This window comes from Elaeis guineensis, chromosome 4 (assembly GCF_000442705.2).
Source record: "Elaeis guineensis isolate ETL-2024a chromosome 4, EG11, whole genome shotgun sequence".
In the NCBI taxonomy this organism is placed as follows: domain Eukaryota; kingdom Viridiplantae; phylum Streptophyta; class Magnoliopsida; order Arecales; family Arecaceae; genus Elaeis; species Elaeis guineensis.
The window spans coordinates 39,170,152-39,193,619 of record NC_025996.2 but is presented as its reverse complement, the minus strand read 5'-3'; the positions used below and the strand labels follow the sequence as shown (position 1 = coordinate 39,193,619).

Here is a 23,468-nt window from a genome sequence, read left to right as displayed (position 1 = left end):
CTAACATAATATATTTAACTATAGTTTATTAACCTACAAACAGGGGTACAGTTTAGGTCCAGTACAAAGATGAGGGCAATTCCCTAATAAATGCCCCAGGGCTTTCTTTAATAAAATCTCCAGAAACTAATGATTTGCATACACTCTTTTTTTTTGGGTCTATCTATAATATATTAAAAAATGAAAATTTTGAAATCAAATATTATTCCTTTCAAATTCTCTCATTTTTTTATGCTGAAAACGCCAAGCCACTTTCCTATAATACATAACTTATCCCTTAAAACTCCCCTCAATCTCAGCCAACTAAGTCATGTAAACAATAATCCCTTTCAAATATGGAAATCCAATCTAATAAAAATAGGGCAAGATTTCTTCCAAATCAAGACCTATTTATGGAAAAATATTTCTAAATATATTATATGTTTTGTTTTAGTAATTTCTTGTTTATAATTTGCATATAATATAACTTAAAATTTTATTTATGTGCCTCCCTCAAACATGCATTGCACTTGTCTGGTTGCTGGTATATATACAACACATCTTACTTCTCTCTCTTCTTTGAGAGAAACAAGAAAGATAGGCTCACCACAGGGAGCCATATCAAACAATTTGCCTGCTTTCTTAAAATCATATCCCATCTAATATCCAGCAGGAACCAATTCTCCATTTCTAATTGGATTCTTTAATAACCAGAACCTAACATTAACCCACGTCTCTAATCTCTCTTCCCTCTCTTCCCTGTCTCGCTTTCCATATTCCATTTCCTCTTTCAATTGCAAACTCTCAACTTCCACTCTTGATCGATATCCATCTGAAGAACTTCCCTCTTCCTCTCTCTCTCTCTATCTAGCCTCCACACCCATATCACTTCCTACTACAGTCGCCGATGTGTATGGGCCACTTCCTGACCATTTTTTTGCTCTAATACATTTTCAGTTTTTACCATTCAAGTCTCTTTAAAAGTATCCTTATTAGCAATGCTACCTTCCACTGAATTTGGGAATATAATAAATTTATCATATGCAGTCCTCTTTTCCCATATAGATAAAAATCTCTTGATTCTCTCCCTCTTTTCCTTAAAAAGTAACAAGAAAGGCAAGTTTACAAAAGAGGAAACTATTTAACAATTTAAATGAATATCTCCAAATATGTTGACAGCTGATGAGCGCACATCCAACCGGTGGCATATTCTTGTCATATTTTAATTCTACTTTAACATTGTGTTTAATTTGTTTTTGTTTAACCTTTTTTATTCTGTTTTAGTTGTGTTTTTAGATTATTCTATATTGTGTTTTATTGCCATTTCGTTCTATATTTCTCTTATGATATAATTTTTCATTAACATTTTATATTATTTCTTACATTATATTTGAAATTCAGTTTAGCATATTTTGTTTAGCATCTTTCATCTAAAGTTCATTTTATGTGTCCATTTGCCAGAAAGCAGCCGAAGTCTTTTTGACTCCAATAACACCTAGTTTTGCATATTTTAGCCATAGAAGATATTATATATAAACTTAATTAATTAATTATAAACTTCTGATTAGTGGATCACTGGCCATAGTAAATTAACTAAGTTGGTGAAACCAATTAAAGCTGTGGAAAAAAAAAAAAAAAATATATATATATATATATATATAGGCTCTTACTTTGAGTTGGTCAATTTCTTCTATAATTCCAGTCAGAAATGATAAAACTTCCTGCCATTGACAAGATCTACTAAGAAAACAAGCAAATTAGAAGAGCAACTTACCAATATGAACTTGATGCGACATGAACTTCAAGACCGCTTCTTCAGCCTCCAACTTCCCAAAATTTATCCTATGGTTCACTTCGGGCACTTATCATACAAGATTGGTTTCCTACGAAAATGAAGATGACTAACCATGCCAGAATCAACAAAATAATCCACTAAGCTCAAAACAAGCCAGCACTGGTTGATCAACTCCCAACAAAATCAGACAGCATTTGTGCTGCCAAGCATAGAAATCAGGCTTAAAGTCAAGGGTTCAGCTTTGTGTGATCTTTCACAATCTGATGAGGCACATGATAGTCCAGTACAGACTGCCTCTCATATGGGTCCCAGTGATTTCCAGGTCCTGTCCTTCCAAATTGAGAACTGAAAATGTCAGCTTCAGATGCCATCCTTTCCCGAAGAACAGGAGAGCCCTGCTGCATCCCTATAAAAAGATCAAGCTTGGAATCATGATAGGTAGTCCCAATAGGATAGAGGTCATTTGGGGATCTTGACATGCCTATGAAACCCTCATGAAGGTAAGCTGACTGTTTAGGGTGATTAAATGGAACACCATTGCAACCTGTCAAAGGTGTGGATGAGCCTGAGGTGGTTCTAGGGCTTGATATGGGTGAAGGGGACATCCTTCCATTGATATGTTGTGGAGACCTCGAATTCAGAAGAGGGCTTCCAATTGGAGAGACAGGACAAGATATGTTGCCCATATGGATATCACTGCAAATCAGAACAAACGTCAGAAGCATATTGAGTTTCACTGTATCACAATATCCTATATTTTGCAAAGAACCTGAGCATTTGGTAGAATAGGCAGAAAATTGGTTAAAGGTCACGAGGAACCCTTTCAAATGAAACAGCCAAAAGCATCACAGCTACAGTTGCTGCTCAGAAAACATGCATGACAATATCAAATTCCTTGCAGTATGTAGGACAAGTACGCCATCTTGGTAACGGGCCTGTACCAGTGCCATCCTATTACTGTGTCAGTATGGGGCTGATTCGGTGCACCAAGTGTCCGTATGCCCTCCCACACTGCATACTGGCACCGAAACACGGTATGGTATGCTCCGTACCATCTGGTTTGGTATGGTATGGCAAATCTTATTGTAGGTTGTCCATGGTCATACTAGATATATTGTCTAACTCCAAGTTATGTTTGAAGAAGATACTAGAACAATTAGTGTCAGCTGCAAGAATGAACTTCTATAGTTCTCATCTAAGCAACCCTTAAACATATACATGAGATCGAAGGAGCAAAAACTTCATACAAAATATTAACCGATTCCTGGCAAAACTGTCTCAAGCGGATTGATCTTTTTTAAGAAGAGTAATGATAAGCCTGAAGCAATTTTACAAAGTGACACCAGACGAGCAGGATTTGACCAGTGCCTTGAGAAACTTCCCTGTATAAAAAGCCAAAGCATTGAAAATACTCTTAAAAGGAAGAACCAAGTCAATCTTTAAGAATACCAATTAACTAATTTACACTTCTCAGCTCCGAACATTTAAATATTGATGGCCTTAGACTCATGTCCCTTAACCAAGCCAGAATTTATGTTCATCTAATTATAGCCAACAAATCACCTCAGGTAATTGCATATACAAGAGGCTAAAAAGAACAGCACACCCATTAATCAGGAGGAAAATTATTAGCTCATAAACTGTTCATCCATTAAGACCCTGCTGTAAGAGAACTTTTCCATGTGGTGTCTTTATCTCAATAGGTGTTACTGACAAGAAATCTCCAGTACCAGTATTTTTAAGCTTATGGTGATGATAAAATTAGTGATCAGCTCAGTTGGCCATCCCAAGTGAATCAAATTAGAGATGATTTCGTTTACTAATTGGATTTATGGCTAAAAAAGTTCATTTCATCACGTCCTCAACCAATCAACTGCTTTTTCATTCTTTTGGTGATTAGGGTTGCAAAAACAATGTAGGTAAGTGCACTGCTAGCAATAGCATCAACTGGTTGGAAGGAGCAGGAACAATGAACTCTAAAAATGCTGTGAAGGTACTGTATTCACACTAGACTAGACTGGTTAGCTGGCCCCCTAGACTGATGTCATGTCGAAGTGATGGAACCTCAATGTCAATGTTGAATAAAAACTGTTGCTTAAAAGTGCTCTAGAGCAAGATATTTTGATGTCAATGCTTCAATAGCTAAGGATTGACGTACAGGGAGGATTAACACCAAAATCTAGATAACTGTGGTCCTAATTGAAGGTAACTTCCAGAATGAGGACAGGTTCAACTACTCTGCCTCAATGCTGCATTTGGTTCTCGTGGAAGGAAAACATTCAATAGCATCAGCTCTTCACCCACAAAAACCATCATAATTATCTTTTTAACCGGATCTTCACCCTCTCTGATAAGCGGCTTAGAAAAGTTTGATCTGTTCAACACATTATGCAGTCACTAAAACCTTCCTAGCTTCACCTCTCTTCTTATTCCTCCTGCTGGCTTCTTATCCTTTCTCCTTACCTATCTCTCTCTTTTTTTCCCACCGTCAGTTATTGCATATTTTTTGATGGACCCTTCCCCTCCCCCACACACACAAAAGAAAAGAAAAGAAAAGAAAATAAGGCAAAGCTTTCTAGACCTATGTACATTTATACAACAACGCCATTCCATTTCTTTAAGCCTAATCCAGTATAACACGTACGTTCAAAACTGAAAGGCCAGGACAAGGAGATATGACAATTGTTAAAATAAATTTTACCTATATCTCTGCCCAGATGAACTTACAATTAGAGAACCTTTTTTATGTCATTACTCCAGCTCTCCAATCCAAATTCATTACAATGTAATAGATGTATATACAGAAGCTGCGTGCTGCCTACAATATTCATGTGCGATCTTTTTCTAGGGAAAAAAAGTTGGATGTGAAAGGAAATAGGCTGGATAGATTACCTGTTTACCGTAGAAGCCTTCGCAACCCTTATATGATGAAATGACAATCCTTCCATGTCCAATGAAGAAAGATTTCTAAGATGCCCAACACCCCGAAATTTTACCTACAGCAACATGAAAATTGATTGTGGTACATCAAAAAACAAAGTACATAACACATGCTTTAGGAACCCATAAATCTAGTGAAGAAATTTTCTCGTCCTGTTTAGACCTAAGACATATTCAATGCTACAGCTATTGTTGTTAAAATCTTGTGTTTTGCAATCTGGATCTCATCCTTGAATCCTCGGATCAGTTTAGGACACAGAATTTCTATCCATATTATGAATTATACATTCTTTAGGATCAGAGGATTCAACTTAGTTATGGCATTTACATATTAAATCGTATGCCAGCCTATTTTCTATAATTTATTTGACAATGTATCTTTTAAGTCACTTTTTGCTATCAAGTCTTGAGTAGTAAAATTAGCAAGCTTGTTTTCGGAGTTCATTGAGTTAAAAATAAGAGGCAAATTTCTGTATTCTTACCGCCATATGCTAAAGTCTGGTTCTTGCTTTCCCTAAAACATTACCCTCTTTTCCTGACCCAGCCTTTTCTTCCTATCTAAAAAGGTGATTATATTGTTTGCCAAACAAAATGTTGGTTTCATAAGACATGTTATATATAGGCCTACATTGGTGGAAGCTCAACTTCTTCTATCTATTGCCTTTTATTTTCCATCGATCAACTTTATAGTAGACTCATATTTCAATTTTCACATTTCTTTTATATTTCACAATGTTTTCAAATAAATTAGGAAAAACTTAGAATCTGCCATCTGATCCATGATCTGGTCCGACCTAGTCCCTCTACAATGTATGGCTTGATCCCAGTCTTAGCGACATTGCACAGGCTACTAAAATAAACATAATATTGTCACAAAACAAAACCAAGAAAAAAAAGTAGGCACATTAATCAAGATTTCATCAATATTAAAGTTTAACATTATCAAAAAAATACAAATTAACAAACAAAATCTTCACGATACATAAACTAGTAAAACTTAATGATGACAAACAAATGCATGAGACTTTTGTTTCTGTGGAAGCATCGGTAAAGCTTGATGTCTCATAAATAATTAGTTGCTTCAACAGACTCTCAAACATGAAAATTTTACTTTAAACAATTTGAACCTAGTTTCGGATGCATGTAGAAACTCAACCTTGAACTCCCCACAGAAGTGCACGTGGTCCTTGGATATATATATATATATATATATATATATATATATATATATATATATATATGTGTGTGTGTGTGTGTGTGTGTTTTCTTTTGTTGTCTCAACAATCATTGTTACATGCAGTTGTTTGGGCTCCCGATCAATGCCCCAAGTGTGGACTTGACCTTAGTTAACCTAGGAGTCTCACCAAGGCCAGCGCATATATATAGAATAGACACATCTACGCACTTACATGCATATACCTATGCATATATGTATCCATGTATTCATGTCTGCATGAAATACCAAAACGGCATAGATGCCAATGAAGATGTAAAATATAACAAGAGAACACAAAGAACTGTTTTAGAAAGATAAAATAATATAAAAATGACCCAAAAACTTCTAATAAAGGCCATAGTTAGATCCAGCAAGCTGGATGACCATGAAAACTCAGCAGTTTGTATTATCTGACTTCATACAACGTTAGGTATGATGTCTTTATCCGTTATAACTTACATATAAACTTCGCAAGAATATCATAAATTACAATTTATCTCCTTAGTGTGTTAACTCATATTAACCACTCATCCAAATATGTTCATGGCCAAACATGCCTTCAAGCATGTTAAGAATTTAGTTTACAGAAAATAACGCAATATCTGAAAAATAAATGAAATAGATGAACTTTTTTTTTAAAAAAAAAGTGGCTTTGTTCTCGGCGCCTAACCAACACATTTCTAACCAGAGAATGCTAACAAACTTTTTGCATCTTGATGCAAAGACAAGTCAAATCCTAAATATTGCATTTTGGAAAAATTAAATTAGACAAAATGGGCGATCAGTGTACAGTTATAATGATACCTTGGAATTTGCCCCACTTGAAACAACAGCAGGTCGTTCCAAAGGTTCAAAATTGACAACAGACTTTTCCAGAGGAGCTGCATTTTTCACAAATGGATGCTGCAAAAGCTCAGCTGCTGTAGGACGGTTAGATGGTTGACGTTGTAGGCATAGCCTTATGAAGTCCTTGCCCTCGTCTGAGAGATGATCGGGGATTGCTGGAAGCTCCTTGCTGTTACCAATCTTGAACATAGCTGCTATCTATGGACCAGAACAAGCAAATGTCATAACTGAAAAGTAAGTGCATGAAAATAGCATGTATTGGTAGTATACATAGTGGTAACAAACATATCCACTGGATTTGCTCCCATGTGGTGAAAAATAACTGAAAGGTATTCAGGTCATTGAACTACAGAAATCAAGAGTGCTCTTTTCACTATTTCAGATGCACCAACTAAATAACCAAAATACCCACTACAGTTTACCATTCCATGTGAATAAAATCAAGGGCGTATTATTTGTTACACACCCACATGTAAAACTAGCAAATCCCAATATACTCAGTTGTATCTGCATGCACATGTATAGATACATATGTATATGGATGTACACATGGAATACTGTACCACCCCATACCTTCTGTACCATACTGTACCGATCTCGTACCGGTACGCCATCTCAGAACGTACCAACATTACCGTACCGTACCAAACCGCATACCGACATTAAGCAGAATTTTACCGGTACGGGATCCGGTATCGAGACGGCGAACCTTGGATGTACATGTCATTACACACAAACATTGTGCGGAAGGAGCTTGCCTACAGCATTAAAACATATAGTAAATGTCCCACCATATTTCCAGGCACCTTAAAGTCAAGCAAGGAAATGAGTAGTTACCATAAATCTTTAACCATGCAGCAAATAGTTACAATGTGGAAAAATTTTTAATGGAAAGACAAACGATCAGTTTGAATTTAGGATTTGGAAGTATCCAAAACTGCTAAACTTTGATTTTTGTTCAAGTTGTTCAATAAAAATCGATGGTCTGTATTCCAATATGGTGTATCACACAATTTGCCACCCTAGCTGTGGTGGCACCTTCCATTTTTGCCTAATAGAGACATTGAAGTCTGGGCTGTGAATCTTTTAAATTTAAACCTTAAAGCTTGAGACATGACCTATCATGGAAAGTTTTCTGTTTCTCTCAATCAAATGATACATTTTCTTATACAAGGAATATTTGCAAGAGGACAAAATAATAAGTAATATATTTCAGAAATTATCTTCAAAGGCAGTTAGTTACTCTCTTCCCATCATTCTGTCAATTGCAAATATAGTTGTTTTTCTCGATGATAAAAATAAAAGCAATCATTGAGTTAAAACAATGGATTTAAGTGTCATTTGGCATGGCAGTAGCATGGTAGGCACAGCCATATCATGAAAGCTATCATGATGATGACTTAAGTGTCATGTGGCATGGCAGCAGCATGGTAGGCACAGCCATATCATGAAAGCTATCATGATGATGCCATACCGGCATGCAACATCACCATGTTATTGACTGCAACCTAATAATTCACATGCTGCTGTACCAGTGCATGCATAACATTGGAACAAAACCACCCAACACAAATGTGTTTCCTGCCATGCCAAGCCAACATGCTGGCTGCACAATACTTAACCCTTGGTTAAGAAAAAAAATAAAAACTTCAAATATATTCACAGGGACAAAGAAAATGGGTAGATCATGGCAAGGCAAGTTTGTGCAGGAATTCATGCTTCTCAGACTTCAAGCTAGGCATCACTAGGAGCCTCTAACCTAGACAAAGGACAGAGAATTCGCTTTACAGCTTGAATCTACTTTGCTCATGGCAACTTTCTAATACCAAGTCTTGTAAGGTGCAACCTTCCTTCTTGATTGCACAAGGTGGTAGTCTTACATTATCTTTGATGTTATTCATACTGGATTTACATCTCAACCCACTTGCAAACCTCCAAATATATCATTCGACATGGAATGTAAACCACAGACATGGAAATCACATTGCAGGCAAGCAAAAATCCCATCTATGGTGTGAAGCTGGATTCTGTCCTTAAAAGGAAAGGAATCAAAGGATTATAAAGTGTCTCCATTGCAAGATCTGGAGATTGAGGAAATGAAGAAAATAATTAATAAACACAGATCTAAAGTACTTTTCAAATGCAAAACTCTAATTCATGGTTACTCAAAAAATAATTAAACAAAAGTGACAAAGCAAACAACGAAGGAACCATCACAATTTGACTTTGGAAGCCATAGACCAATATAAAGGTATTCAGTAAAGATCATAGATTTTTTTTATATTGGTAACCATATATATGTATTAATATGTACATACATATGCATGTATATATGCATGCATGCATGTACATGCATACATATGTACGTATGTACTCAAGTGAATGCAATTGTTTGGACCGCTGCAAGGAACAGTCCAATACAAACCCATTAAAAAATTTAACTAACACACATTAAGGGCGAAGGCAACATGCCTCTGGTGAGAGCCCTTCAGTGGTATGGATCCTTCTTAGGTAAATGGGTGAGCCATTGGTTTGTTTTCTGCATCCATCGGGATGGTCCAAATGCACCTGCTATTCTGTAAAGCGTAAACCTATCTTTCTCTTTTTCTGTCATTCTCCATCACCACAGAAACCACAGGGTTTCCCTTCTGACTCCAATGCTGCCTTCTGGGGTAGAGATCATGGGCCATTTAAACCCTCAATCACCACTGAGACCAACATCATCACAAGGGATTGACACTCAAGAGAGCATGATGTCTATGACGACTTGGACACACAAAAGGTAGCTAAGGCAAACCCCATATTTTATTTTTCTTTCCTTTGTCGGCTAGGATTTGAAATAGGACCCTATTTTGGTGCAAGATGAGCTTTTCCCCCTTCATATCCACCAGGGGGAGACATAAGAGCCAAAACCCCAAACTAAGAGATCTGCAAACAGCATTATCTAAGACATAATGCATGCATCACATGTGTCGTGCCTTGTCCAATTAGAGAACAGTGTTCACGTAACATTGGTCACTTAAACTAAGAAATAATATTAGAGAACAGTGTTCATGTAACATTGGTCACTTAGACTAAGGAATAATATTAGAGAGAATCTGAAAGGTTAAGCACAAACTTAGTTTTTCAGAAATCAGTACTTCTGCCAAAAGCATTGAAGGAGCTTGATCTTGTCAGAGAAGATCCTTGGGGAAAACCTTTTTTTTTTAATTATCAGTTCATAAAAGCAAAAGAAAGGCAGGATGAGGACTAGTTGGGCTGCTACATTAAAGCTAAAACCAGAATACTGTGTCTAGATAGTGGAGTTTGAAACATGGGATCTTTTCAGTCTACTTAAGCTTGAAGGCTGGCCAGGAACAATATCAGACAGCTTAAGAAAAACATTGGGATACTAGTTACCAGGTAGGAGGAAATCAAAACATCATGGAGCATTCCCACAAACAATCTGCTAGTGGCTAATTTTTTTAATAAGGATTTATCTATCCAAGACAAGTTTTGACTGAAAGAAGCAAATTTGTGGACATCTGGAAAAACATACTGAATTAACGCAGTGCAGGTCCTGACATACCTCCACGGTTAAATGGGTTGCCAACAGCTTTTTGTACTAGATTAAAAAGATTGTGGTCAATAATGATGCTTGCTGTCCTATTTGCAAGCACTAAAATCAGGAAGATTTCTGAAACAGGTGGATCAGACTCCTAGCATTGATTACCAAATCATCAACAACATATTCAGTGCACTACTACAGACCAATGACACTGCACAAAACACTAGAGGGGAAAAAAATCTCAAGACCATTATCCCATTCAGAAAAGTTATACCAAAACTCATAAGCACATATGGCATTCATTAAATACCGAGAATTGCAACAATATCATCGAGAATATTACACTGAAAAAACAGGAAAAAATGAAAGATGCCTTGCCATATATCAGCATACCTGACACCTAGAACTCACAATGAAAGAATTGTTTGGTTACGCTACATTTCTAAAGTACATCAGAAAATAGAATTAGCTTCTGTAAGAAGATGATTAAAGAAGCAATTTTTTTCGATGACATTCAAACAACAAGCTTTAAACATATATAATTTATTTTTTAATATGCCTTGTAAATCGCATCCAAATGCTTCTATAACATATCATAAGTACTTAAAAAGAAAATGAAACAGAAACAAACACTTCTTATTGGCTGACATAATATAACAGTATATTAAATATCATAATACTACTTCAATAAAAATGGGTAGGCTTAGACCCTCTCCTTCCATCAAAAAAATAAAATAAAATGAAATACTCTGAAAATTAACCATTTATCTCCTAAGTCCAAGTACAAACCCCTTCATATTGGCTCCATGGTGGTTTAGATGTAGCCATCTCCAAAACAGTGCATCCTAGGCTCCATATGTCCACAGCAAGATTGCAGCCATTTGTGTTTTTTATAACCTGAGCAAATAATTTCAGTGAGAAATGAAACAGCAAGCATAGTACTAAGAGGTGAAGGAAGGAAAAAAATGTGTAATTATAATTTGAGAAGTACAAAAGCTATCCATGCTTAAAACTGCACACCTCTGGTGCCATCCAGTAGGGACTTCCCTTGAATGATAAGGGACATGATTGTCCAGTAATCTGGAAAACAAGAAGCATAAGACACGAAGTTATGTATAATGCTCAAGTACATAATTGTTTTAAGTTTGATCACTCCTAGAATTTCAACATTCATAAAATAACAACTGCTAAATTATGTCTAATGGTTTCAAGTTCCTGCATGTGTCATGGCAGCACCATTTATAAATGACACCATCGATTTCCATAGAAAAGTCCCATATATGGTGCATTTAATCCTAACTAACCGTACATTATAGCTAAAGCATCATACATTATCACAAACATTCATGCTGAATGTCAGCAACAAATATAAGACAACACCTCTGGATCCTGATAAATTGCTGAAGCTCTAAAGAATGAGAAATAGCAAGAACTTTGACAAACAATACAAGCATAAACACCTGAGGGTTAGAGGACTTAAACTATAAAATCATCAAATTTAATGTTAGAAGAAAGTGAAGCAGAACAAGAAATAGGTAACTACATATTCACACAAATAATGAAAGGCTATGGCAAATGAAAAATTATACATGTTTTGCCATCCCAAAATCTGCCAGCTTAACACGGCCATTCGGGTCTACAAGAATATTTGCACCTTTGATGTCTCTGCCCCGGAAGCAAAAAATTAATTAGAATCATAAATAATAATCTAAGGGAAGAAGCAGCAGATACCCAGAGGAAAGCAGTCAGTAAAATGAATACTAATATTGAAGTATACCTATGGACAGTATTCTTAGCATGCAAATATGCTAGGCCTGAAAGGATTTGCTGAGTATAGCTGCGAATTGCTTGTTCACCAAGTTTCCCATACTCTTGAAGAAGTTTATGGATGGAACCGCCAGAGACATATTCCAAGTATATATACAGCTTATCATCTATCTGTTTAAGAAGCAAAATTACAATATCAGGTCACTGACAAAGAGAAAAGGCATTGCTGCTCATACTCTCTTTTAGATTAAGCATTCAACGGGCATTATGACAATATCTATCAAATGTGAAACCATATATGATAGTTCATAAATTCCTGTACTACCTAAACTTAGATGAATTAGTTTCTTACTTATATAACTAAAACAGGTGTTTCTATTCACCTACACCACCACCAGACTGAATTATCTAACAAACATTTGTGTAATAAGACTACTGTAGCTGTATCTTTCATATAATCAACAATTCTTTTTCCATCTATTTTGCATCACATGCTAATCCTTATCTTCCTCTGTGTTCCTAGCAAGGCTGTAGCCTTGGTCATCTATCAACACCAGCTCTTCATTGCAGAGTGCACTCCAACAGACCACAACTTTAATCCAAAGCTTCTTAGGTCTTCACCTTTTTTCTGAACTTCCCAGGATTTCCACAAACCAAATCCCATTGTTTATAGGATCTCACATCAATCTTTGTTGTAAAAACCCATGCCATCTGCTCCCTTTATCCTCTTGCAAGTCCTTCCACTGTGAGAAAAGTTCAGCATGTCTAGACATTCTTTATTGTCCAACCTTATGAACCAACCATGGTCTTGTATAACGAATTTGTATTAAGATTCAAAGGCATGCAGAAAAACCTTGCCAGTCCATCTACCCATTCTATATCTAGTACATATGACTTCATTCTGAATTCTTCTTTTAAATACACTATACACAGTGAATAATCACATTGAGTATCTATATGACATCAATTCTTTTACATCTGATGGGACCCAATCACAAGCTTTCCCAAGTAAATAACATCATCCTATGATTATTTTGAATGAATTTCTCATATGAAAAATCAAGTCATAGATGTTCAATTCATGCCATGCCCATTCCTATTTTAAACAGATCGCATGGAAAAAGAACAAACAGTTTCCACACCACAATTCCTAACACATTTAAATGGGATTTAAATGCTTAAGCAGACCTCCACCTTTGTTATAAGAAAATTAGGGAAAAGGTGTTAAGCTTGATATACACTGCTGATCCTTTCCCTACCAGCATATGCTCTAGTAGTTAGTCAACATCATATCAAAGCTCAGGTATGCTGGAGGTTGGAAGTCAGAATCTCCTCCATATTAATCATTTATTTAATTATCCCGATTATATCTTGACTCATTTCAGTCATTTTGTCCCTCCAAATGCATGGTCTGGGTCGCAAATCAGTGGGGGTCTTAAGCCTGATATGGATTGCTGATCTTTTCCCTATCAACTTATGCTTTTGGGGTCTAATTATGTTAACAAAAGGAACCTCTCTCCCATATTAAGTCTAAACAGAAATATTTACATACTTGACGATGAAAAGGTAAAGTATAAGCTACTTAACCATAAAATACGGCGGTAAGAAATATAAAACAATCGCTGTTATCAGAGTCAATGTTCCTAACGACATACTCAAAATAATTTATCATGTCTTGCCTAATAATCATTCGATAATGAAGGTAAAATATGGGCCTCCTAACATACTATATTCCAGATTATCTCATTGATTTCCAATAACTAAAGTTACAGGGGAATAAAAACCTATACAGCTACCAGATTTTTGTGCATATTATCAACCTCTAATTAATTAATTATAAGTCTCCTGCAGACCAGATACTGCAACTATTTGGCTGCATAGGACCAGCTAAAGCTACCCTTTGGCTTGACAATGCTAGATAGGAAGTAGGCAACAGAATCAGTTCAATTGGCTCCTTTCTTAGGCCTCAAGTTTGCCTCACTTTTTTCTTATTCTCATTTTCAGTTTTTAGGGTATTTAAATGGCTTTCGCATCAACAGGGGCTGTAATTAGGCTCCCAATTTTTATTTATTTTTTTCAGGGTATTACCCAGTCTCAAATTTGGGCTACTACACTTTTTTAATGGGGTTAAAAATCAGTTGCTCATTTCCAATTTTAAAAAGCCCCAATGTCAACCAAATTGAACCCAGTCAGTCTACATTTGAGTGATTATCAGTCAGGTCTGCATTGCCAATTTAGGAGTTCTCATATGAGTCAAAAAAGTGCCTGACCAATCTATGTTGTGGAAGATTTCAGCTGGTTGCAGCTCCAGGTTTACTTCCATATATTGGTATGTCCTATTGGGAGTAGGAAAGCTGGCCGGTTATACCTAATACTTGAGAATGGTTTCTGGGATGTTGCAACTGAGTTGTATGCTGAGACATAAGTGAGAAAAAGCAAACCAGAATGTGCAATGAACGTTGAGGAAAGGCTAAATAAAATAGAAATCTGAATATAGAAAGAGAGAACAAGAATAACTTTACATAAAAAAGACAAAAATAAATGGAATGTATACAAATCAGAAAACACAAAAAAATATAAAAAGAAAATTAAATATATTATAAATAAAAACTAGAACAAAAAAGGAGGAAATGTTCAATAAATGGACCTGATCCCATCAAGCATTGATATAATGGAAATTATTCATTTACTAACTTGTGTATGTGAACTGTTAGATCAACTCGTGTATTTTATTAACTAACCTCTTTCAAGTATGACCTTCTCTGTGGAAGAAAATCAAGAAGGTGAACATGTAAAAGAAGGGGCATATTTTGAGGAAAGGCTTAATAACATAGAAATCTGAATATAGAAAGGAACAAGAATAACTTTACATAAAAAAGACAAAAATAAATGGAATGCATATACATCAGAAAACACATAAAAATATAAAAATAAAATTAAATAAATTATAAATAAAAACTAAAATAAAAAGGAGGAAATGTTCAATAAATGGACCTGAACCCATCAATCATTGATATAATGGAAATTATTCATTTACCATTTTGTGTATGTGAACTGTTAAATGAACTCATGTATTTTATTAACTTACCTCTTTTATGTATGACCTTCTCTATGGAAGAAAATCAGGAAAGTGAACATGTAAAAGAAGGGGCATATATCACTAAATCTCATCCAAATTCAGTAAAGGAGAAACTGATATTGATTGATGGACATATTTTTTTGCTTAACAACATGAACACAGACACACTACACAGAGTGAGGGGCAAGGAGGGGAGAGATTTTAGGTGAAGTTTAAGCTGAAGAAAGTGGGTTGAAGACTATTGTGAGTGGGCGCCAAAAGAGATAGAGGAAGTTGATATGAAAAGAGGGAGGCAAACATAAACTTTTGTCTCTAGAGAGAAATTTTAGATGGAGTCTTATATTCCAAAAAGATGATTGCAGATTATAAAAAGTAGGTGACTGACATTAGATAGGGAGGGAGAGACACAAGAAGCTTGGCGAAGAGAAAAGGAAATGATTGCAGTGATTGATGAGAAAGGCATGAATGAATGAGATCTCACAATGAATTCCGGGTAATTTGCAAAGAAAATGTAATAGATGACATATTCCTGGAAAATATTCACCAATTTGAAACTCAAATTTTAAATTATATAGTCAAGAAAAAAGGCCATAAGTCCTACTCCTCTTTTATACTTTCTTCCTTATTCTTCTTTATTTCTTAGCTTATTGTGAGAAAATACTACAGTTGGTTAGCAGTTGACTGGTACGAATCAAATCTGGAAAAACAAAAAGAGTTGGATCAATTTCTACTACAGAATTCCTCTCAACCTATATTCTTAATTAAATTCTGAAAGTTTTTTATTGTTAATTAAGTCCTGAAGATCTTTTACAGTACTAACTGTGAAAAAAGAGCTGTTGTTTGTAAGTTGATTCCAACTACTATAAATCTGAACCACTTCAGTCACCATTCAACATTCCAAACAAATCAGTACATTAACATATCCATCATGCTTCAGAAGCTTGAATATCCACATATAAATGCAGTTCTGTGACAATATGGAGCCAGGTGGGTTGGATTGCAGAATTTTATCAACAGCAAATGGCCGGAAATTGGAAGCAATTTAATCATGGAAAGCCTGATGCTAGAAACTAGAAAGCAGCTAAGGCTTATATAAACTAGAAATTAACACTGGATTGAATTCTGTGTATTTCCACAAGACAATCCAAAGATCTTCCTTGGCTCGCCTGCTACTTGCACTAGTTTCCTGCATTGGCAGAAGCTTTCTAAAATGAAGTCCCTGTATATTTCTACTAAATACAAGATGCTACAGACGTGCAGCATTTTTGTCTACAGTATAGAGATTGATGCTGGTCCAGAAATACACAATTATAACCAAACATAGACAGAATCTGAATTGCAGGGCAAGTGTATCTGGAGTATGAACTTCGGTGGCACCTAGATAGTTTCTAAGTAAAACATTGGTTCACTCTGTTACCTAGTATCCATAAATGCAAATACCGCTGCATATCTAAGATAGACATTGGTTCAGCTACTACTCTGCCAGTCAGTACAGTTGATTAACAACATAAAACATATAGTAATGTCTGTGAGTGTGTATTATTTAGGTGTGCGCATGTCGTGATGCCGTTCCTACCATGAATGTATGCGTGTCCATTTGTGTATGCATGGATGCAGGATGGAATAGTTTTCTTGACAAACTAAAGTATTAACATACTGAATTTTAATTAGCAATCTATATGATAGCTCAAAAGAAAACACTTCTGTTGAATGTCCGGAAGACTTCAGTTCCATATTGTATTGAGTGATTAAGCTATGCTCGAATCAACATATACAGTCTCATTAACTACTGGCAGGGGTATATGTAATGTAGATATGTGAAAACTTAATTTGCTTAGTTGATTAGCCAGTTTCCAGTACATAACAAAAAGAATTGATAAGATATGGCACAAAATAGAATGTAAAGAAGTAACCAGAAAACTATGGAGCAATAGGAACTTCAAGCAAAAGCAAAACTTCAAAATGAAGCATAATTAATAATCTAATGTAGACAATAGACAAACGCATGTGGCTAATCAAGGAGATGATAATACCATCTCACTTCCATAATACTGCACTATATTCTGATGATGTAACCGACTCAATAAAGATATTTCCTGTCAAAATAAACCAACAATAAGAAACAAAATTTCTTACCAAAAAGGAAAGAAACAACATAAATTATAAGTATGCTGCAGCACAAACTAGTAAGATTTTTTTTTAGAAAAAAGAAAATACTCACTTGCCCCAATTGCTTTGCACTTTCTTTTGATTTAGGATCATCCATGAAGAGGGTAACCTCCTTCATTGCACACATTTCACCACTCTCACTAGATTAAAATAAATAAAGAAAGGTAAGTCATCACAGAAGATGAGATAAAGCAATTAACAGAGGAAAAAATTGAGAAACGTCATGGATGACTATCTCCATTATTAAAAGGATCTCAAAAAATTATTTAAGTCAATTTGGAAAGTGAAAAGGGTATAAAGATTTGCTTTAAATCTAAATCCCTATTTAATAAACAACTAACCATATGTCAGGATCCATATGGGCCTCATAAATCTTGTTTTGCCATTTATTTTCATACAGGATGATGTTTTCCATCAAAGGCAGAAGTTCTAAATCATCTATAGCTAACTGTCTAAAGAGTTCTCTTTAACTTGATCCTTTGATCCAGTCATTCATCACCACCACCATTTATTGAGCAAAATGTCAATCACAATAATAAAACTAAAGCAGGAAATAGAGCCCACGTGGTTAAGAGAACATTGGTGGATTTAATTTACATGAAGGTGAAATTATGTGCACAGCAACATCTGTAGTCTAGAATACAAAAATTTCCTGTATAATCAATGCCTTCTCTATTTTTTCCTTCTCTACATCATAATTATTCGCCTTTCTCTGCTAAGTATATTGGTTCTGCCTTTTCTATTTCTAATTATATTTCTGAATACAATATCCTTTTATATATGAATCTATGCATTATTGCAAAGCAAGCATGCATGTAATAGTAGGTTTTCTTCTAAGCTGTCTGACAATTTTAGCCAAAGGAACAATAACATTTTTAACAAGTTTAACCACGCGTGTGCAAGTATTAATGATAGAGGCAGTGCTACTTCCACCATAAGAGTAAAAATAAGCATGAAAATCCTCGATGAAAAACAAAAACAACATAGACACCTGTTAAAACCAACATAGACATGTCCAAACGTGCCACGACCAATCAACTTTCCCTTCTTCCACCGCGATCCAGGGCTTGTGGAATTCTCTGTCCTTCCAGGACTTCGAGGTATTGAGGGAGGAGTATTTAATGTTGAGTTGTTTGGAGGAAAAGGAGAACCGGAAATATTTATTGGGGGTAGTGGCAGCCGGTGGCTTTGCTTCTTCCCCTCATCATTCCTGCTTGTAGGCGATCCTGGTGCTGTCCCCCCAGCACGTGGATGCAGTGGAGAGACAGTTCCACTCTGTATCCTAGAGCTAGGACCAGGACTTGTCATTCTTGGGCTAGGTATTGGAGAATACTCTGGGCTACCCCTGCTGTGCTGCCAGAATAACTGCCCTAACATATCTCCTCCCATTGAATTGTGCCCAGAGGTCTGACCAGAGCCTGGACTGGAGCACTGGCCAGATCCAAGAAAAGTGACATCTGTATGAGGTTTCGCCGCCCAAAAAGCTGAGGTGGGAATCTGCTCAGGGCATACAATTCTCATAGGACTTCTGGAAGGACTCGACATTGAACTATCTGGGGCACTTCCCAATGCACCATGCGGACGAACATGGATACTGGAATGATTACTGTTCAGTGCACCTCTCTTGGGTGATGTTGAAAAAATTTGGTTAGTGGAAAACAAATTTGTTGGCTTCGTCGTCTCTCTCAAGTTCTTTTGAGTGACCACATGAGACCGATCTTTATGCGCCATGCTTCAAACAGACAATGAGAAAAGGGGTAACGGTAAGCATTATAATGAATTTACAATATATCAAACTGAAGTTGAGCAGCACATCACATAATTCTCATCAAACTAGAAGGAAATTACCTGGACTGGATGTTAGCAATAGCTCTGTTTCCATTTTCAAAATCATTTCCTACAGGGCTCTGAAGTTGAGAATCTGCTGGATCATCACTGTCCATGGAGCAGTTACTAGAAAGTGAACCAGTAGCCAAATCCCCATCCACATCACTAAGATCTGGCCTTTTTGTATTGTGATTAGGTCTGGGAAGTGGCAAATGCAGCTGCTGTCTGCCACCTTCCAACACTTGCTTTGACGTACTGACTTCTGAGGAGGTGCGTGTAATGCCTGAGCACAGGCCAGGGAGAGGAAGTGGTTGGGCATGTGGCCTATCTGCAAAACTTTGACAACGTGATACTTGTGTAGAGGGTGATGTTGACCGTGATTCTGCTCTTGATTTGGACCCCTTCTCAGAGTTTATATCACTTCTACGTCTTCGAGTCCCCCCTGATTTCACATGACCCTTTTGATCGTTTGGATTTATTAATCGATGAAATGTATCAATGAAATTCTCCTTTGTTGTCTTCTTCTTCACATCCTTAGAGGAAGATTTCCCCCACCATGAAGGCATTTTAAAGATGGAAAGAACTCTTATTGCAGCTATTTTCTAATACTAATCATAACCACAGCTCTAGAATCAACTGGAAAAGAAACTCTTGTATTCATTTAAAACAATAGCCTCTCCCCTCAATAGTAGCATTCACAAGAAAAAGGACCGACAAATGATGAAGCGCAGCCAACAGGTACCAAAATTGAAGGAGCTGTCTTTCTTAACCTGAATGAAGAGGCATCACTACTAAGGCCACAGAATATTATTCAAAAAGATCATCAAAAAATGTATCATTCTAGGCAGTCAAAAACAAGCTTTTACAATTGTCACCTTGTACAAATCTCAAATGTTTCCTCTATAGGAGAATTAATAAAAGAATTTAGATGAATGGATCAATATTGACTGCAACATCATACTGGGACAGCTTATGCTATTTGGTGTTGAACTAACTCCAAATTTTAAGATACAAATGATATTTGAAAAGGCTATATTAATAGGTTTTCTGCATATAAACCATCCTTTTATATATTAATTGTGTCTAAAGTTATCCATTATTTACATATTTGTACATTAAGGCCTCCTTTATCCAATGAATACCCCAATAGGACTCCAATTTGCTATCACAAGCCAAAGAAGAATAATTCCATGCTTCTCATCACTCAGACCTTTAAAACATCTAGATAGCAAGCCACTCATGCTTCTTGACACTGTAGTTGTCCAAATTGGAGATTTTGGGCACAATCATTGGCAAAATTGAGATATTGATTCTATCTCAAATCTGGATCAAAGTATTAAAGAGCAGTGTAACACACTAACTAGAAGCTCAAAACATCAAAGGATGGAGTGAGAGGAAAAAATAAGAAGAAATGTGGTTAATATTCCACTATAACTAATGGAAAGTAATTTTGGGGCCTAGAACAATTCCTAAGGAATGGGATTTCTTGATCTGCAAATATGGAGAGGAGTCTCTATATACAATTAATCCATAAAGGAGGAGTCATATGCCAAAAAAAAAAAAAATATCACAAATACTAGTCATGGTTAATTTTGTACATTCAACAAACTAGAACCATCCATAGGATGATTGATAATAACATCTATAAGTCTTTTTTCCTTTATTTTCATTATCTCTAATATTTCTTATGTTATCTAAGAAGAAAGTCCTACTTTGGGTTACCAAAGCAGCTAGGGCATCCCTAGTCAATAGAGATCCTAAATGCCTAGACGCCTAGGAAAACCATCCAGTTACTTAGGCAATCCATCTTTCAAAACAGCAAGAAAACACATAAAAGAACTAAAATAACTAAATTAACCTCTCTTTTTTAGAAAGAATTATGCATATGAGTAACCACATACATCATTATAGCATAAAGAGAGTTAAGACTTAAGACTAAAATTCAAACCATGACATGATTTCATCACATATTAATCAACCAAGTCAAATATAAGCAACTTGTTGAAAGATATAACTAAAATTTGAAAAGTCCAAAGGGTAAAAAAAACTAAAGCTCATAAGTCATAATCAAAATCCCAGTTTACATTTTGAAATAGAAAAAGGATTGCAATAGGGAGGAAAATAGAGAACAAACAGAAAAAACAAAGAAAGGAGTCGAAAAAACAGAAAGTAGAACAATGGGGTTGAAAGCAGAAGAAAAGGAAGGATCTTTCAATGAGAAGGGGAAGAAGAGGAATAATGTGCGAAGAGAAGGAACACAAACAAAAGAGGACATATATGGGGGGGAAAGAAAAAAAACTTTAGGGGAGATGTTAGGTGAGCAAATGTTAGCCTCTTGTTGGTGGAGCATATAGAGCACAACTCACTAACCATAAGATCGAGAGATGAGGGAAGCGTCAAGTTGAAAGAGATGGGGAAAGGAATGAACAAAATAAAAGCCAAGTTGATTACACGTCTACTTTATTAAAAATAAGCCTATTTTAGTCATAATAGTGAATATAAGGTTAAAACAGATTACATATATCCTGTAATATAGGAGTACCAGGACTCATAGTCCCACATTAACTAATAAAAAGAGTGCCACATGGGTATTTTAACCTGGTCTGGTCCTCCTAACAGCTTAAGCTTTTGGGCTGCAAGTCCATGACAAGTGCTATCAAAGGTCCATTGTGTGTCACACCACCTTTATCAGTCATATGGAACCCTCATTAAGGGTTACTAGCAAAGTTCGCTGTACCGGAACCGGACGGCGTGTCGGTGCCGGATCGGTACGGTACGATACTGGTACCATACCGTACCGACACACGGTACGCCTAGGCATACCGGTCCGGTACCGGTACATAATATTTTTTTTGATTTTCAATTTTTTTTTGGATTTTTGAAGTTAATAATTGATAAATACAACCTCAATATGGCATTATATTGCATATTATTGACATATTTGAATTCAATTTGGAGTTAGGTTACGGTACAAAGACTCTTGATCCAAAATTTCAAACATATATTTATTTACATTATATTTCAACTATGTCATCTTAAAACTAAAGAAAAAATATATAAAATACACATTAAAATGTATCTAAATATTTAAGTACAAAGTGCAATAACTGATATACGAACCTTAAGATGTACTCTGCATTTAATTTCTTGTCGAGTGTCTGTGGCACTCATAGATGTCTGGATCATCAACATAGTCTGAAGGGATATCAGTCCAACCCTCTAGTCAAGCTGCACCGTACTCTCGAATATTCATCATCCCATAAGACATCCTCTCTGGATTGTAAGACATCTCATACCTCTCGCTAAAATTCTGACTCTGAGAAGTATCCTCGAGATGATGGTACGATTGTGGAGGAGCCCATCCAAATATGTCGGTAGCAAAATCTGATCCGTAAGATGCTCCAGGCTGCATAGGGTAGTAACCACTAGAAGATGATGCCTCGGATGCACCATATGCATATGGATCATAAGGTGGCTGTGGATAATAGGATCCATAATGCAAGGATGATCCAGATACATCCATGGACCCTACTCCACATGCAAGATCGTCCGCAGTATATATATATAATTAAAATATATGCAAATATAACAAAACACGATAGTTTAATGATAATTAAAATAATTATATATAATTTTAAAATAATTTTAATAATTATTTTAAAATTTATAAATTCAAAATAAATATGTTATATGCTTCAAATAATATTTTTAAATTAACTAAAATATAACACTATTTTTATATATTTTTTATTTTATAATTAAATTTTTTAATTTAAATAATTAAAAAAATAATTTTTTAATTTCAAATATTTGAAAAAAAATTTGAAATTAGATTTAAGTAGCTTGAATCATTCTAAACATGATTCCCAAACTCTAATTTTTTTTCTAAAATTTAATTTTTTTTAATTTTTAAATAAATAAATATTTAAAAATATTTAAAAAATATATAATTAACAAAAATTAATAATTTTGGTGTCATCATGTAGATCTTCCAAAGATCTATCACATATAATTAAATCATACCAAAATCATAAGATTTTGGCATGATTTTCTCCTATTTTTATTTTACCTCATTTTTATCCTATTTCTAACAACAAAAAAAAAATATTTACTAACAAAATAACAGATTATCTTACCTCCGACCAAAGATCAGCCTCTTCTCAAATCACTCATCTAATTTCATGAAATTTTGCCTTCTTTTCTAATTTTTTGGAGGTCTCAACAATTAAGTTGTCCACGACCAAGGGTGTTCTTTGAGAACTCTCAAAGAACACCGAAGGCCTGGTGTTTATTAAAACACCAA

At 35.5% G+C, this 23,468-nt stretch overlaps 1 protein-coding gene across 8 annotated transcripts in view; it reads right to left on the bottom strand.

Moving 5' to 3' along the window:
- LOC105042910 (mitogen-activated protein kinase kinase kinase YODA) overlaps window positions 1-23,468 on the bottom strand; it is a 42,730-nt gene that overhangs the window by 994 nt on the left and 18,268 nt on the right. For 5 of the 8 annotated variants that reach the window (XM_073256372.1, XM_073256375.1, XM_073256371.1 and 2 more), the window contains 11 exons: window positions 19,187-19,935; window positions 18,330-19,070; window positions 17,391-17,478; window positions 17,203-17,265; window positions 12,101-12,261; window positions 11,913-11,988; window positions 11,344-11,403; window positions 11,113-11,220; window positions 6,735-6,974; window positions 4,667-4,770; window positions 1,754-2,470 (listed from right to left, as the gene is read on the bottom strand). In XM_073256372.1, the coding sequence (XP_073112473.1) occupies window positions 2,002-2,470; window positions 4,667-4,770; window positions 6,735-6,974; window positions 11,113-11,220; window positions 11,344-11,403; window positions 11,913-11,988; window positions 12,101-12,261; window positions 17,203-17,265; window positions 17,391-17,478; window positions 18,330-19,070; window positions 19,187-19,731 (2,655 nt within the window). In that variant the 5' untranslated portion in view covers window positions 19,732-19,935 and the 3' untranslated portion in view covers window positions 1,754-2,001. Of the gene's footprint in view, window positions 1-1,753; window positions 2,471-4,666; window positions 4,771-6,734; window positions 6,975-11,112; window positions 11,221-11,343; window positions 11,404-11,912; window positions 11,989-12,100; window positions 12,262-17,202; window positions 17,266-17,390; window positions 17,479-18,329; window positions 19,071-19,186; window positions 19,936-22,285; window positions 22,501-23,468 lie in introns of those variants that run through there. The other 3 variants (XM_073256376.1, XM_073256378.1, XM_073256373.1) reach the window with 3 other exon arrangements.